The sequence below is a fragment of the Rhinatrema bivittatum genome, chromosome 1 (genome assembly GCF_901001135.1).
Source record: "Rhinatrema bivittatum chromosome 1, aRhiBiv1.1, whole genome shotgun sequence".
NCBI classification, from domain to species: domain Eukaryota; kingdom Metazoa; phylum Chordata; class Amphibia; order Gymnophiona; family Rhinatrematidae; genus Rhinatrema; species Rhinatrema bivittatum.
In genome coordinates, this window is record NC_042615.1 from 527,270,523 (window position 1) to 527,287,281 (window position 16,759).

At 45.3% G+C, this 16,759-nt stretch overlaps 1 protein-coding gene across 4 annotated transcripts in view; it reads right to left on the reverse strand.

Annotated features, from left to right (window-relative positions):
* Window positions 1-3,949: 3,949 nt before the first annotated feature.
* LOC115097476 (histone-arginine methyltransferase CARM1-like) overlaps window positions 3,950-16,759 on the reverse strand; it is a 296,952-nt gene continuing 284,142 nt past the window's right edge. For 3 of the 4 annotated variants that reach the window (XM_029613378.1, XM_029613387.1, XM_029613361.1), the window contains 2 exons: window positions 14,222-14,311; window positions 3,950-4,360 (listed from right to left, as the gene is read on the reverse strand). In XM_029613378.1, the coding sequence (XP_029469238.1) occupies window positions 4,351-4,360; window positions 14,222-14,311 (100 nt within the window). In that variant the 3' untranslated portion in view covers window positions 3,950-4,350. Of the gene's footprint in view, window positions 4,361-14,217; window positions 14,312-16,759 lie in introns of those variants that run through there. The other variant, XM_029613370.1, reaches the window with a different exon arrangement.

Consider the following 16,759-nt stretch of genomic DNA (forward strand, 5'->3'; position numbering starts at 1 on the left):
CGATCGTCTTAACGATCGATTTCGGCTGGGAGGGGGAGGGAATCGTATTGTTGCCGTTTGGGGGGGTAAAATATCGTGAAAAATCGTTAAAAAATCGTTAAAAATCGAAAAATCGAAAAAACCGGCACATTAAAACCCCCCTAACACCCACCCCCGACCCTTTAAATTAAATCCCCCACCCTCCCGAACCCCCCCCAAATAACTTAAATAACCTGCGGGTCGTTAAAAATCGAAAAATCGAAAACCGGCACATTAAAACCCCTTAAAACCCACCCCCGACCCTTTAAATTAAATCCCCCACCCTCCCGAACCCCCCCCCCAAATAACTTAAATAACCTGCGGGTCCAGCGGCGGTCCGGAACGGCAGCGGTCCGGAACGGGCTCCTGCTCCTGAATCTTGTCGTCTTCAGCCGGCGCCATTTTCCAAAATGGCGCCGAAAAATGGCGGCGGCCATAGACGAAAAAGATTGGACGGCAGGAGGTCCTTCCGGACCCCCGCTGGACTTTTGGCAAGTCTCGTGGGGGTCAGGAGGCCCCCCACAAGCTGGCCAAAAGTTCCTGGAGGTCCAGCGGGGGTCAGGGAGCGATTTCCCGCCGCGAATCGTTTTCGTACGGAAAATGGCGCCGGCAGGAGATCGACTGCAGGTCGTTCAGCGAGGCGCCGGAACCCTCGCTGAACGACCTCCTGCAGTCGATCTCCTGCCGGCGCCATTTTCCGTACGGAAAATGGCGCCGGCCATACGCGTATGGCCGGCGCCATTTTCCGTACGAAAACGATTCGCGGCGGGAAATCGCTCCCTGACCCCCGCTGTACCTCCAGGAACTTTTGGCCAGCTTGTGGGGGGCCTCCTGACCCCCACGAGACTTGCCAAAAGTCCAGCGGGGGTACGGAAGGACCTCCTGCCGTCCAATCTTTTTCGTCTATGGCCGCCGCCATTTTTCGGCGCCATTTTGGAAAATGGCGCCGGCTGAAGACGACAAGATTCAGGAGCAGGAGCCCGTTCCGGACCGCTGCCGTTCCGGACCGCCGCTGGACCCGCAGGTTATTTAAGTTATTGGGGGGGGGGTTCGGGAGGGTGGGGGATTTAATTTAAAGGGTCGGGGGGTGGGTTTTAGGGGGTTTTAGTGTGCCGGCTCACGATTCTAACGATTTATAACGATAAATCGTTAGAATCTGTATTGTATTGTGTTCCATAACGGTTTAAGACGATATTAAAATTATCGGACGATAATTTTAATCGTCCTAAAACGATTCACATCCCTATTTATTTTACCTAAGGCCAAGGGAGGGAAAGTCACCACAGAAAAAAAGAAATGTATTAATACTTGCAGGTTCACAAACCTGATAGAGGTTGAAACAGGCTTCCCCAAAACTAATAGTACCACATCCTGGGCACCACACAGGGATTTCATGGGCAAATAGATACCCTCCTCCTCCAACCAGAAAGTAAATTTGACTGACTACACAGATCAGAAGTTTATGAATTTTTTTTTTCCTGGACATCAAATAATGCAGATATATAGAGGGAAAGGAAAGATAGGAAAATGTAACAGGAATTTTAGAAGAGATTTAGCAAATAATTGCAGTGGTTCCCCTGTTTTGGTCTTATGGTTCGAGGTTCAGGTCTGGACGGAGAGGCGGATTTCTTTCCCAGGGCCCCTGGCCCTGTCGGTCACAATCTCCATGAGCGCTTGACACTCTAGATAAAATATTTCCAGGAAGTACCAATTAGTGAAGAATCAGAGTAGGAAAGCCAAAATCAATACATCAGGGAGAAACCAGGAATCATAAAATGTTCCATGCATCCCCTATTAAGTCCGCATGGGGAAGACTCAAAGAAAACACTGGAGTCCACAGTTGGTGTTCAAATAAAAGACAATCTTTACTGTAACTTAAAAAAAAGAGGGTCCAGGTCAAGACGACAAAAATAAGAATCAAAATATATCCAATGAGCAATAAAAAGCAAATGGTTTCTCTGTCCATCCTTCACTTCCCTTCCTGCTCTTGCATCTTCGTCTTGTTTGAAAAAATCCTCGCCAGTGAGAGTGGGATTAACTAGCGCAGTTCCAGTTCTGGCATGAACTGGGTTAAAGGATTAAAAATATCCCCAAGCAAAAATACTAAACTGGGTTCCAAAAAGTCAGACACTTCAACCATGATCCGAACTCTCAAAAATACAAGTCTTTTGAGTTAATGGCTCAAAAGGCAGCTTCCTTCCCTTTACCTATTCTGTTAACTGGTTGAGTGGGAAAAAAGATCTCTGATTCCAATCATTTGGGATACCGGGGATATTTCCTTCCCTCGGACACTGTTTAGTCAAAATCCAAAAAGTCTTCTCACAAAGTTCTTCCTCAAAAACCTCTTTACCAGAAAGCTTGAATTGCTTTCTGTGAGATCCAGGGGGAATCTCCAGCTCTCCAGCCACCTTGCCTTTGAGATCTTGGGGAAGTCTCTTGCTCTTCAATCCTCTCTCTCTCTCTTTTGAAACCCTGGGGAGGTTTCGGCTCCTTACCCACTCACTTGAGATCCAGGAATGATCTCTAGTGGCTCTCCAAATCCTCTTGCTTTGAGATCCTGGAACCTCCTTCCTTCTCCTTAGCTCGTGACCCACTAACCCTCTGAAGCAGTGGGCATGCTCCAACATATGATATAGCCCCCAAAAGGTGGGGTTATAGCACTGGGAGGAATCAAAATCATCAAAGCCCCTCCTCCTATCCCTAGAAAGAAAAGAATTCCATAGTATTTTTAGTGACTGGCAGCGCCCTGTCACATAATGGAACATAATACTCAAGCAATTTCATTGTGCCACAGATTCATCAACATTTAGAACTTAAATGGACAATTGTCTTAAACATTTATGACAGCAAAAGTATATATTGAAGAAAATGGGTACCCAGAGCTCAGTCTGAAGTCATTGTATGTGCACAAAAAAAAAAAAAAAGCCATTGGGGCCTGTGCTTATTTATAAGTAGACAACAAATAACTACCTGATGAGTGTGGTGAGCAATTAGGAGCTTCCGTCTGTCTTTTATACCAAATCCTCCAATATCTCCCTTTTACTTTGGCTTTAAGTCCCTCCCAACAAAGATACAAAACTTGTCTGAACTCCTGTAAATAGGTCCCCTTGCAGCCAGTCTAACTTCTGTTTATTCGCTGCCTTACTATTAAAAGCACAAACACACTAAAGAATATTCCCCAATAGTTAACTTCGCCCCAATACTTAGTTTTAAAAAAGAAAATTTCCCAAGCAAAACTTACTGATTCCTTTCAGCCACCAGCAAGGTGATCCTCTCCTCTCAGTGCTCCCACTAGATTGTGGGTCAAATGATTAGACCTCTCATGAAATAGATCCCATGCTACTAATGCGGTCAAGACATAGTGGCTAATTATGGGCTTCTCCACGCAACTGCAATCTCATTTTACAACTATTCCCTCAGCTTCCTGCTGTTCTCCAGTATGGAGACGCTGGACAAGGAATGCCTGCAGAAGGGTTTGTGGGCATCCAGGAGCGAAAAGGCAACAGGCTCCACCAAGATTTGAACTCGGATCACTGAATTCAGAGTCCAGAGTGCTAGCCATTTCACCATGTAGATAATTTTTAGAATTTGTTTATTTGATGGATATGAATTTTGCCCTGTTTTGTAAATTGATAGTGATATGTGTTTGTTTTTATTTGTATTTTTGCCTTGAGCATATCTTATGGAAATGCTGTTTATAAATTCAATTAGATTCAGAAATAAAATAAAATCTTCTGAACAGACCCTTTTTAGCACAATTACTATTTGGGAAGCCCTAAATAAGTAGCAATATTTGAAAAACAAAGGCCCAAAAACGGTGGGGGTTGACTCAAACTCTCTGTTTTAATTGCTAACTAAATTATATAAAATACCATCTCTGTCTGACACACTCAATCTTTATTTTTGGAGAGCAAACACAAGTAGAGACACATAGATTTTAAACTTTTTTAATAGTCATCTGGCACATACTGAATGTTAAGTATTTAACTAATGGAAAACTGGAAAATTATATAACAATTTCTAATTCAGCAATAGTTCCAGGGACATGAAAAGCATCTAGAAAAGTCATGCAGAAAACCTTGAAAATTTCTGAAAAAGGAAACATTGCAAGCCCCCATCCCCCGCAGATTCCCTCTTATATAAACATGAGGTAGTTATGTATTTTTACAGGTAAACTGTGGAAAGTTGCCATCTGCAATGACAGCAGAACCAACAAAACTAAAATAAAACTAAGCCGTATTTGCTTGGTTTCTCAGTCTGATAAGCCACTTGGTTTGGGTTGCAGATGGTCCTGGTTCTGTTGATGTCTAGTGACTGCATATAATGTCATGCCTAGGCGTATCTAAAATCAGAAAAAATATTTATTAGAACACTATAGTACTTTAATACCATATAAATAATTGGTAATGAACAAATGCAAATTGTTCTAATTTTTTTAGTTTATAACATGTGCATCTCTAAATTCCCCAAATGCTAACTGGCCCAAAGTGCAACTTAGCATGGGGTAGGCTACCTCTCCAGCTTCCCCACCAATGCAAAATGACCCAGTCCCTGATTTCCCTTGGCCCTGATCCTCAAGCTCTCCCACCCCCTAACCAAAAGTGGGAGTGTGAATCCTCTCCCGCCCCCGGACTCCCCTCAGCCTGCAGTCACACCCTCCAAGTCTTCACTGATAGGAAGGAATGCTTGCAATTCCTTCTAGCGCCATTGCAGAATACATTACAGTGCCATGTAGAGGTGCTTTTTTTTAATATCATGCCATTTTGTTTTCTGCAGTGGTGCCAGAAGAAGATTGGAGGGGTCCGGGAGGGCAAGGATATCTGTTCTGGGAGTTTAACCAAGTCCTGGACTCTTTACATTAATATGTTCTTATCATCAAGTGCCTGAACAAGTTCCAGTTATTACTGACACTAATTTGAAAGTGTCCTGTGCCTTTGGTCAATGATCACAGAAGTCTTTTCCTCTGCATTACGAGAACATTTCCGCCTAGTGGAAGGGAGTTACTTTTTTTCTGCGGATGGACCACAGAGCAGCTGAAGAAGTTCAGATCACCAGATGTGGAATACGATGTGGACGATACAGCTTATTATGACCAAACTAGAGTGTGGGGCTAGAGCCCTGTGAAATGGATTAACTTGCCAAGCAGGCTGTTGGAGCAGAGATGCATTCTTTGCAGAGCAACTGTACTCAAGAGTATTAGCAAACGTGAATTGCACTATGATTTTGACAAGCTCTGTTCAGAAGTTAGCAGATTCTTAATAAGTCAAGATAAGAACTGCTTAAAATAGATTAATCTCATGAACAAGATTTCAGACATAATAGCATTAAGCTAATGTAAACCCCTCCATGGTTCGCTAGAAAGGAGCTATTATCAGGGAAGATAACTTTCAAACCTATTCACATTACTAGGTTTGCACACATACGTGACACACAGAGGGTTATCATAGTATTTGATAAACTGTGCAACAGGCTGCTGCACAGTCTTATAAATACATCATAATTCAGCTCTGAAAGTACATGAATACGTTCAGTATGCGCAAACATTTGCAATGCATTAAAAGTGTGAACTTTACCTATTTTATAAACATAGGCACAAAAAAACCATGTACCCTGTTTCCCCGAAAATAAGACAGTGTCTTATATTAATTTTTGCTACCAAAGATGCACTAGGCCTTATTTTCAGGGGATGTCTAATAGAGCTGCTGGCTGCCCCTGCGTCAGCCATGCCTCACCAGTGTGTTGTCAGAGAGAAGTAAGAGTGTGCAGCATTCATGGTAGTCAGCTTGGGCTGACTCTGCTGCTTTTGAACCTCTGCACACTGCTTGGAAGGGGTCCCCTGACTGGTACTGCCACCATCCCCAGATGTCAGTAATCTTGCTGCTACTGTCACTGCTGCCACATGGCTATTGGGGAGGCGCCGATTGCTGCTACTGACACTGAAGCCCATTCTGCTGCCTCCTCTGTGCAGGCCCCGTGGGCTTCCACTTTCTCTATGCTGATCTCGTACATTGTGAGATCCGCATAGAGGAAGTGCTATTCTTGCACATTCCCAAAGATTACATGTGCCAATCACTAAAAAGTAAATTTTTTTTTTTACCTTTGCTGGCTGATGATAGTTTTCTAATCGGTTGGTCACAGGCTTTTTTTTTTCCACCTTCCCTTTCTTATTTTTTGGCCAATTCCTTTTATATTGTCCTTTTTTCTTCCGTATTTCTTTTCTCTCCGTCTTCTTCCCTCAAACAGTCAGGTTTTTTTTTTCTCACATGCATTTTTCTCTCTCTCACACACACAGGCTCTCACTGTCACATGCTGTCTCTCATACAATCATTCATACACACAGTCTCTCACTGGCACATGCTGTCTGACGCTCACACACACATGCTCTCTCTCACTCCCACATGCTGTCTTGCTCAAGCATAGGCTCTCACCGTCACACGCTGTCTCTCCAAACATTCAGATCCTCACTCCCACACACAATCTCTCAACTCATCTCATACACGCACGCACGCACACACACACACACACACACACACACACACACACACACACACACACCCTCTACAGACCCTCAGCCTCTCTCTCACCTCTGGGCCTCCTCTTCGCGGGTCGCCGCAGGATGGGCTCTGCAGCGGCCCTGAACTTCTCGGGCCTCTTCCTCTTCCTCGGCCCTGCTACCGGGCCTCTTCCTCTTCTTGGGCCGCTGCGACTTGGGATTCGCAGCAGCCCGTGACGGCTCCTCTTCTGCACGCGCTGATGCTCTTTCTCCTTCCTGCCCATGCGGCTCCGGCAACGTTTACTTCCGGGCCGCACAGGCAGGAAGGAGGAAGAGCATCAACGCGTTTGAACGCGATCTTTTTCATCGGGCAAGGAGGCTCAGCGGCTGCATGAGCCTCCTTGCGCCCGGGCACATCGGCTCCCCTCCGGATACCACTGCAGGCCTCCTCTTCGCGGGTCGCCGCAGGATGGGCTCTGCAGCGGCCCTTCCTCGCTACCGGGCCTCTTCCTCTTCTTGGGCCGCTGCGACTTGGGATTCGCAGCAGCCCGCGGGCGGCGCCTCTTCCTCGCTACCGGGCCTCTTCCTCTCTTGGGCCGCTGCGACTTGGGATTCGCAGCAGCCCGCGGCGGCGCCTCTTCCTCGCTACCGGGCCTCTTCCTCTTCTTGGGCCGCTGCGACTTGGGATTCGCAGCAGCCCGCGGCTGCGCCTCTTCCTCGCTACCGGGCCTCTTCCTCTTCCTCGCTACCGGGCCTCTTCCTCTTCTTGGGCCGCTGCGACTTGGGATTCGCAGCAGCCCGCGGCGGCGCCTCTTCCTCGCTACCGGGCCTCTTCCTCTTCTTGGGCCGCTGCGACTTGGGGATTCGCAGCAGCCCGCGGCTGCGCCTCTTCCTCGCTACCGGGCCTCTTCCTCTTCTTGGGCCGCTGCGACTTGGGATTCGCAGCAGCCCGCAGCTGCGCCTTTTCCTCGCTACCGGGCCTCTTCCTCTTCTTGGGCTGCTGCGACTTGGGATTCGCAGCAGCCCGCGGCGGCTCCTCTTCTGCACACGCTGATGCTCTTTCTTTCTCCTTTCTGCCCATGCGGCTCCGGCAACGTTTACTTCCGGGGCCGCACAGGCAGGAAGGAGAAAGAGCATCAGCGCATTTGATCGCGATCTTTTCCTTGTGCCCGGGGGCATTGGCTCCCCTCGGGATACCACTGCTCGCGTCTGTAATACTTTGGAAACTATTTAAAAAATGACGTCACAGGATTGACCGGCCCACCGGGGGAAGCCCGATCCCCCGATAGGTCAATCCGCCCCTGTTTACAAGGGATGTCTTACTTTCGGGGGAGGTCTTATATTTAAGAATTTGGCAAAACCTCTACTAGGTCTTATTTTTGGGGGATGTCTTTTTTTCGGGGAAACACGGTATGCATAAGCACTGATTTATACATGGAGGCAGGTATATTTTAAAATATGCGAACGTATTTGAAACCACGGGTTTGCCAATACCCCCATCAGTTCACTGTGTCCGTCTCCAGTTCACCAAGACCTTCCTGGTACTTCACCCTGACCTCCCCCCAGTACACTCTGATCTCCCCCTTAAAACCAGCAGACATCAGATGAATCTGTCAATTACACTAGATAACTAGCAGGTGCAAAATTGAACAAATAAGATGTATTCATGTAAATCTCTTATAAAATAGCAACTTCCGTGCATACCTCTTGGCCTTCCTCCAGAATGCCCCTAGACTGCCTCATTTTTGTGCTGGTAAATGAGCGTGGGAAACCAAAAATACACATATTTTTGATGTTTATAAAACAGCGTATTTGCAAATACAGACTACTTACATGCTTATATACTAATTTTCTGCACACAAATGTACTCTAAAATGTAGAACTTTCCAGTGGTGGGTGGTTCAGGAAGGTGTGTGAAGGACAATGATTGACAGTGGGTGCCTTCCCCCAATGAGGATGGGTTTAAGGCAGTATATAAAATTGCTTCCCATGAGTCACAAAGCCAAAGCTATGAAGCAAGGAGAAAGAGAGCTATGGAGATAGTTTGGAGAGAGAATCTGAAGGGTTCTGCTGGAGTGGGTAAAGGGCAACTACTCTGGTTAACCTGGCACCAACTGGGAGGATAAGGATCCCTCAGTCTATGGGGACACTGATTCTGCCTAGGGAAGCCTCAATTTGAGAGACAACCAAGGAGAAGATTGTTTTGTTTTACTCTTCATTTTTTTTCCCTGAGGTGCCAGAGGTATGGAAGGGGCCTCAGTGGGAGATTTGTGAGGAAGACTTGAGAGTTTGTATGAGCTGAAGTGAGTCGAAAGAGAAGTAACAAACTGTGAGAGATTTTAGTGAACCGTGGACTGTACTTACTGAAGTTTTTAAAAAAACGTTTCCTTGAACTTTTTATGTTTGGACTATTTTTAAGCGGCAATAAATTAATTCTTCTACTTTGGAACAAATCTTCTTGTTGTGGACTGAAGTTTTCTTTTGACTGTGAGACTTCCCTTGGACCTTATAGCTTTTGCTGTCCACAACTAGAAGAATCCTGATCTGTAGCCATCTTTTTCCCATTCCTATAGTATCTGAAGGTGACCTCCCGTGAAGTGTGTGTGTGTGTGTTGTGTGTATATGTGTGTGTGTAGGTGTGTGTGTGTGGTGTGGGTGGTGGTGTGTGTGTGTGTGTGTGTGTGTGTGTGTGTGTGGTGGTGGGGGTGGTGGGGGTTATACTAATAAACAGGGCAAATAGTTTTGCATAGAGTTTGTTGCTCCTGAGACATTGAAGCACTAATCGGACATCTTGGCGATGACATGGGGGGTCCTTAGAGTAAATCAGGACGTCATCAAGGTATACCAGTACCGAGGTATGCAACAGGTCACGAAAGACATCATTCATCATGTGCTGGAATACAGAGGAGGCATTACACAGGCTGAATGGCATAACCACTTTCTCATAATGGCCGTCTCGGATGTTAAATGCGGTCTTCCGCTCATTGCCGGGCCGAATTATGATCAGGTTGTAAGCGCCCCGAAGATCTAATTTGGTGAAAACTTTTGCCCCTTGCAGACGATCCAGGAGTTCAGGGATAAGGGGCAAAGGATAGTGATTCCTCCTGGTAATGGCATTTAAGCCGCGATAATCTATACAGAGCTGAAGTGACCCATCCTTCTTTGCAACGAAGAAGAACCCGGCTCCTGTGGGGGGAAGTCAGGGGCGGATTGAGGGAAAATAGTGGCCTGGGGCATTTTTCTCCATACTGGCCCCATGGGTACCCAATTACATTTACATATATAATTTACATATATATGTACACACCCCTATATTTCGGCATGGTCCTCCCGTATCAACACAGTACTATTTGCCAAAACTAAGAATAACAACCCCACCTATGAAAAAGAATACCACAAATATTACACCAGAATCTAAAATATCAATACACCTATCAGGAAAACAGAACAGGCCAAGCTACTACAGATCCCTACAGAGAAACCACATGCTAAAAGAATGCCTCATCTCAGTCTCGCATGCAGAACACAGACTCTCATCAAATACAGAATAAAGCCACATAAAGTATAAATAGAAATGTGCAGACAAAAACTAAACTGTAAAACGTATCATGCCAAACTCTATACAGTGCAACAATGGAAAAACAAAAGTCACTATTCCTCATGAAACAATCAATAAAATCAAGATATATATAAATCATGAATCATAATTATAAAATCATACGAATAAAATCATTTCAAAACAGCTGATGAATAGAATATCCATTAATTAAAGACTCAAGCAATTTTGAAACCTTTACCAAACACCAATAAAATATTTCAAACAGCAGATACATCACATACTACCCAATAATTAAAATGGTAGTCAATCAAGAAAAATTAACTTAAAAAGCCACCTTTACTTACCCTCTCCAGCAGTTCTCCTACTCCTTTCGCTTGCAGGCCACACCGGAAGCAGCAGTAGCTGCTGAAACTGTCCTCACGGTCCTCTTCCTTAGGGACCACAACCAATCTCTTCTCTCTCTCTCTCTCACACACACACACACACCAGTCATACCCTCAAGACCAGTTTCTGTCTCTCACACACCAATCATCTCCCCAACCAGTCTCTCTCTCTCTCACACACACACACACACACACACACACACACACACACACAAGCACACACATACCAGTCATCTCCCTGACCAGTCTCACACATACACACGTCATCTCTCTGGCCAATCTCTCTCAATCACACAATGCTCTCGCTCTCTCTTACTTACACAAAGGCTTTCAATCACACACATGCTCTCTCTATTTCACTTACATACAAGCTCTCAATCACACACATGTTCTATCTCACAGCCACAAGCCAGCCAAAAACATGCTCCAGCTCTCTTGCGCACACACATTGACACACAGAAGCACCTTGCTTTCAGACTTGCAGCATTTTTCACTTTTACTAAAAGTGAAAGTGATGATCCCAACCATTAAATAAGAAAACCACATTCCTATCAGAAGGCGAAATGACACCCTTCCTTCAGGTTCTGTCCTCCCAAGGGACAGCCACCCACACCCTACAGCTTCTCTTGTTTTGCGCTTTCAGGCAATAAAGCAAGTGTCTTTCTTCAAACTATCAGTCGTATGATTATTCATGTGGGAGATATGGAACCGAAAGACATCCTTAGTCAACTTCCCTCTTAAACAGGAAGAGTCCAGTCTTAGTCATTTAAAAATATACATTTTCTAAAGGCTTAAAAAAAAATAGCAAAACCGTTTCAGATTGGAACTATTCTAGTGTTCATGCTTAAATTATGCTAAAAAAAAAACCAAAACAACCCACCTGGCATCAGTATCTTAAATTTGTGATTTTGCTGAGATGAACATTTTAAATAGTTTAATTTTTTTTGCTTTAGTATTTGTCTCTACCCACTTTGCTAAATTTTATTTTCCAGAAGAGGGATGCTTAACATTCAGTAATTTAATCTTTCATCCAACTTTTCAAAAGTTGCACTACCAGCACAAAGTTGAAATATATGTATTATCACATTTCATTTTTTTTTAAACTGGCAGATTCCTTTCTCACATACATAACACACACACACACAAGCACCATTCCTTTCTCACATACATACTGCATACACACACACAGAAGCACCATCCCTTTTCACATTCACATACATACACACACACACACACACACACACATATACACACACACAAGCACCGTTCTTTTCTCACACACAGAAGCACCCTTCCGATCCAAGGCCCCCGCTGAACAGCTGGTCTCAGCGGTGGTTAGCAGCACCGGTGTTCACTTCTTCGGCCCCCGCCGGCCTCGATTTTAATTTCTTCGGCCCTCTTGGTCGGGCCGAAGAAATTAAAATCGAGGCCGGCGGGGGCCAAAAAAGTGAACACCGGTGCTGCTAACCGCCGGCGGAGATCAGCTGTTCAGCAGGGGCCTCGATTTTAATTTCTTCGGTCCCTGCCGGCCTCGATTTTAATTTCTTCGGCGCCCCGGCTGGTATCCGGCGGAGGCCGAAGAAATTAAAATCGATGCCGGCGGGGGCTGAAGAAAAGAAGATAGGCGCTGCCCAGCCAGCCCCCGCTTGAGGCTGGCTGGGAGGCACCCACCTTCTTTTCTTCGGCTGCCGCCGGCCTCGATTTTAATTTAGTCGGCCCCCTGCCGGCTTGGTCTTCCGCGGGGGCTGGCTAATCTTCTTTTCTTCGGCCCACGCTGGCTTGGTCTAATGGCGGGGGCTGGCTGGGAGGCGCCGAGGCTGGGCTGAGGAAGAGCCACGCGGTCGAGACCACGTGACCAGCTAGACAGGCCCACCGGGGGATGCCCGATCCCCCGATAGGTCAATCCGCCCCTGGGGGAAGTGGACGGCCAGATAAAGCTCCTTTCCAGGTTCTCTTTAATGTATTGGTACATTGCTCGGGTCTCAGGAAGAGACGGGGGTATACATGACCCCTGGGGAGGCATGACGCCGGGTAGCAGATCGATGGTGCAATCAATGGACCAATGTTCAGGAAGTGTCTCTGCTATTTTCTTCTAGAAGACGTCCTTGAAGTCGGCGTACTGGGGAGGTAGGCCACAGGAGGTGGCAGCCAGGGAAACCGGAACACATTGAACTCAGTGGAGGCAGTCAGATGGACACCGAGGCCCCCATGAGGTCAGATGGAGGGTGCAATCTCAGAGCTATAAGATCAGATCGCTCAAGGTGCTTTGATTACAGCCAAGGCATCCTTAAAAAAGGAATGTTTTCAGTTGTTTTTTGAGAAAGTAGATAAGCTTGGCTCCTTCCGAAGATACTTTGGAAAGGAGTTTCACAGTAGAGGCTCAACCACTGCAAATATTTTTTTGGTGATTTTTTTAAATTATATAGATGGTGCATCCAAAATATAGAGGCCATCTGATCTTAGGTTCCTGGTAAGTCTATAGTTCTTCAAAAATGCACTCATAAACTGTGGTATGCCATTATTAAGAACTTTGTGGATTACGGTAAGGATTTTATTCTTTATCCTCCATTGGACTACTTGCCAATGGAGGTATCGCAAAACAAGAGTAATACGTTCAGAGCAATCAAAACCCTCACTGCCAAATTTTGAATCATCTTAATGCTTTCATCATTGCATCAGGAAGGCCAAAACAGATAGAATTACAATACTCAAGCTTTGTAAAGGCAAGCAATTGTAACGCTGTGTGAAAATCATCGGGATTTAATTAAGGCTTAGCTTACATAGCAGTCTAAATTTAAAAAGGCTCTTCTCCCAACAGATTTTATTTGTGTACTGAAAGAGAGATCAGATTCCAGTGAGAGTCCCAGACTTCTTTTTTGCAATGGGGATCATAAAGCTGTCAAACTGGAAGTTGGCAGAGGTATCTAACAAGGGGAAATCTGTTCATGGTGATGACAAAACTCATGGAGAGTTTATTGCTTTTTGACCAGCACTTAATGGCATCAAGGCAGATTGCAAGGGTGGCTAGGGCATTTAATATTGTTGTTGTGATGGGAAAGAAAAACTGAATGTCTTCTGTTGGACATTACAGCTGAAAATGATTTGGCATCCTTTTTTAAAGATGGCTTTGACTCCAAGCCATCTTTAAAAGTACACTTTTGACTCCAAGTGTATATGAAGGCCAAAGAGCTGTGACTTAAGCTCACAAGATTGTGAAGGACACAAAACAGCAGGCAGCAGCCATCTATGGAAACACAAAGGAGGTCTGGAAGGAAATGTTGCCGCCTTCCTTCATGTGACCAGACCTACCAGCCCACCGGGACATGCCCGGACTCCCGATAGGTCCGGACTCCCGATAGGCCCCTGCAAGCATCCTTTCCTCAGGTAATCGAGTAAGGACCTTACCAGTCTCAAAAGTTTATATCTTTAAACATTCATTAGCCTTAAAAATCTACAATCTCTAGAAATGATTTTCATTTTGAGAGGTAAGCATTGTACAATCTTTCTACAGTTTTTAGGTTTAAGGTCAGTAAAATAAATGGAGTGTTCATTCCAACCCTACTGTACAAAGACTACATATATTATATAACACTATGGGCCAATTTGAACCTCTCATTTGTTAGCAGAATAGACAAAGAGAGGGGCTTTTGCAGGGCACAAAGGTACCTTATCTGTCTGACACATGGACGGATAAAAGGTTTGACCTGAGTCATGTACACAGTGTAAATTCATGCCATATTATTAATTTCAGTGATGAGAAATTCTTACCTAAAAAATGGATTCTTTAAGTCAAGCATATTACCCGATCTAAAACCCGACTGGTCCACTATAGCCACAATTTGAATGTCGTAGCTCTGTCTGAATTGAAAATAAAAGTACAGAAATTATATCCATGCAGATCAGTATTCAAAAGACCCTAAAACAGATAAATTATCCAGCTATAGTTAGCCAGATAAGTTATCCAGGATATTAGGTGGCATAAATATCCCACTGAATATCAACAATTATCCTCACAGGAGGGGCCAAATATCATAGGGGGGCATCCCTGCAATATTGGCCCCACCCTGAAAAAAATATCATGGGAGGGGCCACTGCAAAACATGATAGCAGGCAACCAGGGCCAGTGGCCTGAAAAATCGCTCTGGGGGTTGATGGCAACCCCCTGCTGCCTACTGAGGTGGCACTGCCCTCCCCCCCTCGAATTAAATATAAAAAAACAATGCAACACATGCGGTGATGACCTGCTTCCTTCCCCATCTTCCTCCCCTAAAACTCAAAAAATGGGCCCTTATGTCATAGCACCCCCCTTCCCCACCAAATAATCCCTATCCCCCTTTCATATATATGCAAATCCCTGGTGTCTAGGGCAGCCCACCCAATATTCCTACCCAAACGAACTGACTTTGGTGGTCTAGTAGGGGGCAGGTGGACCTCCACCTCTACTCCATAACCTCCCAGCATCTTAATAAGAAATTTTCAATGCTCAGAGGAGGCCCCAGGGTCCCCCCTAACCAGGGCCCCAGTCAACAACATTTTTCAAAATGGCGCTGACCAGTCCTTGCCCCTATCACTTGTTAAGGAGAAGGGCAGGGGAGTGGACTTAGGCCACATTTCCTAAGTCCAATCCCTGGACTTTGCCCCTATCATGTGAAAGGGGCAAGGCCTGATTAGTGTCATTTTGAAAAATGGTGACAACCAAGCCCAGGATTAGGGTGCGCCCCGGGCCCTCTGTTGAGTATCAAAGATTCCTTCTGCTTAGTGAATCAAAGCCTTATCCAGATAACTTTTAAACCTAATCGGCTATGTCTGAATGTAGCCAGTTAGGTTTAAAGTTTATCCAGGTAAAGGTAGCTGGTTAAGTGCCTGTAAAAAAAAAAAAAAAAACACAACAAGATTAAAGGTGAGTGGGTCTGCCAGTCCATATCCTCATCCCCCCAAGCCCCGAAAAAGAAAGATTGAAAGTCCAAGGCCTTTAACTCGCAATGATGCCCCTCCTCTTACCCCCCTCCCCCCCCCAGGTTTTAAAAAAATGACTTATCTCCTGCCCTGGCCCTGCCACTCTTTCAAGCAAAGCCTAACCCTCCCACCTCAGCCAGATCCTTATAAACCCCCAGACATGACCAGGAGTTCAGAACTCGCATTTGGCTCCCAGTGCATCCAGCAATGCTGTCAGAGCAATGCTGAACACACTGGGAGCTGGATACTATTTCCGGCTGTATTTAGGGGATGACCGGCTGGGGCAGGAGAATGGAAGGTGGGGATGGTGCTGATTGAGAGGTTGGAGATAAGTAAACTTTGGGGAAGAGGCAGAGGGCGAGAGGAAGTAATCAACTCCTCTTGTTGGTACCTTTCATTGATTCAAATGATAGAAATTCATCAGCCATATCAAATTTGCAGTTAATTCCTCTAACTGTGTATATAAAGCACCCCCAAAAACTCACCCCGAGTAACCCATCTTACAATGGTATATATATATATATATATATATATATATATATATATATAGCATGACACACTGACTCTCTCTCTCGCTCTCATGCGTTACGACCTGCGATAACATATCGTGTGTGTTTAAAACAAATAATGTGTGACGCGATAACGCTATAATTTGCCTAACCACGTCCATTTTTTTAAATTGCGGGCGCTATTTCTGCTATATTTACAGCATTTTGATGAATCTAAGGGATAATCGGGCTCAAAAGAGGGTTGGACAAGTTAAGAACATAAGAACATAAGAAAATGCCATACTGGGTCAGACCAAGGGTCCATCAAGCCCAGCATCCTGTTTCCAACAGTGGCCAATCCAGGCCATAAGAACCTGGCAAGTACCCAAAAACTAAGTCTATTCCATGTTACCATTGCTAATGGCAGTGGCTATTCTCTAAGTTAACTTAATAGCAGGTAATGGACTTCTCCTCCATACACCGTTATTAGCCAGGTAGACTTGGGAAAAACAGCGCTTATCCCTGGGAGGGAGATACAAGAAATAGATCAACTAGTGGGGGATCTAGCAGGTACTTGTGACCTGGACTGGCCACTGTCAGAATAGTGGGCTCGATGGACCTTGGTCTGGCACAGCCTGGCACTTCTTAACTATTTCAGAATTAAAAATTCGGCAAGACAGATGGGTATGCATTTTTAACCAAAAGGAATATTCCCCCAAGATTATTAAGAAAGCCAAAGTCATTAATACCTGGTACTTTTATGCGAACTGAGCAATGGACGGCCGGCGCCATCTTGTGCTCCTACCATGTGACAGGGGCCGACCAATGGCACTGGTAGCCTCTGTGACATAGTGAGGGCAAA